The 1,932-nt window shown below is 44.1% G+C and overlaps 1 protein-coding gene across 1 annotated transcript in view; it reads left to right on the forward strand.

Annotated features, from left to right (window-relative positions):
* Positions 1-1,932, forward strand: part of LOC107298146 (general transcription factor IIH subunit 4-like) — a 14,727-nt gene that overhangs the window by 9,866 nt on the left and 2,929 nt on the right. Inside the window, exons 2-4 of the mRNA XM_015827510.1 lie at positions 330-460; positions 591-638; positions 1,624-1,702. Of these exons, the coding sequence (XP_015682996.1) occupies positions 330-460; positions 591-638; positions 1,624-1,702 (258 nt within the window). The remainder of the gene's footprint in view (positions 1-329; positions 461-590; positions 639-1,623; positions 1,703-1,932) is intronic.

Genomic DNA, 1,932 nt, shown 5'->3' on the forward strand with positions numbered 1-1,932 from the left:
GGAATTCTGGGACTTGAAGTCCACAAGTCATAAAAGGGCCAAGTTTGAAGACCCCTGGTAGAGCCCATACATTAAAATGGCCAGAATTGAGAAACACTGAAGTATTTAAAGGACACCAGACTGGAGAAGGCTGCTCGTCTATTTTAAAGCAGTGTTTCTGAAGCTCAGCCATTTTAAAGTGTGTGGACTTCGACTCTCAGAGTTCCTCAGCCAAGCCACACTGGCGGGGAATTCTGGGGTTTTTTTTAGTCTACACACCTTAAAGTGGCTGAGCTTGAGAAACCATGTTTTAAAATGTTACATTTCCTTCTCTCTGTGCTTACTTCCAGATTCAGAACTACAGATTGCACTAATTGCCCTCTTCTCTGAGATGCTGTATCGCTTCCCTAACTTGGTGGTGGCTCAAGTCACCCGAGAGAGCACACAGCAGGCCATTGCCAATGGCATCACGGCCGATCAGGTGAGGATAGGTTTAAAGGGGACGTCGGAGTTCTGCTCTGCTTTTCTCGGCTGGTTGGGTGGCGGCTAAAACTTCAATGACGGAGTCCCAAATAGAACATGCCTATGTTTATGATCCTCTTTTGCTACAGATCATTCATTTCCTACGGACAAGAGCTCATGCTGTGATGCTAAAACAGGTGAGGAAATGACCACAGGAGATGAAGGACCCAATGGATTACGACGTCAAAGAAAAAATGTTGCTCTTTGTAATAGTTTACAACATAATAGTAGTAATAGTAGTAGTAGTAGTAGTAGTAGTAGTAGTAGTAGTAGTAATAATAATAATAATAATAATAATAATAATAATAATAATAATAATAATAATAATAATAATAATAATAATAAAGTTGGAAGGGACCTTGGAGGTCATCTAGTCCAACCCCCTGCTCAGGCAGGAAACCCTATACCATTTCGGACAAATGGCTGTCCAGTCGCTTCTTAAAAAGTTCCAGTGTTGGAGCATTCACCGCTTCTGGAGGCAGGTTGTTCCACTGGTTAATTGTTCTGACTGTCAGGAAGTTTCTCCTTAGTTCTAGGTTGCTTCTCTCCTTGATTAGTTTCCATCCGTTGCTTCTTGTCCTGCCTTCAGGCGCTTTGGAGAATAGCTTGACTCCCTCTTCTTTGTGGCAGCCCCTGAGATATTGGAACACTGCTATCATGTCCCCCCTCGTCCTTCTCTTTGTTAAACTAGACATACCTAATTCCAGCAACCGTTCCTTGTATGTTTTAGCCTCCAGTCCCCTAATCATCTTGGTTGCTCTTCTCTGTACTCTTTCTAAGTTTCTACTTTAATAAAGCTGGTGCAATATTTATGCTAACGCAGCACCCAAGCAAATGGCATCCCTGGAACCACAAAATTAAGTTTCTAAAAATATATTGGTCTTGTGTCAGTTAAAAAGTTGGAAATTACTGACACCTGAAAATGAAATTATGCATAAAGGAAGGATGCTAGGCCTCCTGTTGTTTAACCCTGATCCAAAATGTGAAATAATGGATCAAAAGGTTGGGGGAAGCAGGGGTTGGTCAATTGTAGAGAAAAATGCAGTGGGGAGATTGTTTTTTTCTGCTCTTTAGCAAAAAGGTATTTTTCTGTCTGTAACCTTTCCACTCTCCTCCCCACAGACTCCTGTGCTGCCACCCACAATAACAGATCAGATCCGGCTGTGGGAGCTGGAACGGGACAGACTGCGCTTTTCTGAGGGTGAGCATCTCCGAGAGATGGGACGGGGTCGGGAGAGGAAGCGATAACCATGAGGAGAATCTAATACAGAGGTCCCCGACCTTTTGGGCACCAAAGACCGGTTCCGTGGAGAGAGGTTTTTCTGCAGACCAGAGGGGGTGTGGTTTTGTGTGCTGCCTGCATCTCGCAGATGAGGCTTTGCTTGTTTGTGTGGACTGGTTGCTGGCATACCACGGACCGGGACCAGTCCA

The sequence above is a fragment of the Protobothrops mucrosquamatus genome, unplaced genomic scaffold (assembly GCF_001527695.2).
Source record: "Protobothrops mucrosquamatus isolate PMUCROS unplaced genomic scaffold, P.Mucros_1.0 scaffold3746, whole genome shotgun sequence".
NCBI lineage: Eukaryota > Metazoa > Chordata > Lepidosauria > Squamata > Viperidae > Protobothrops > Protobothrops mucrosquamatus.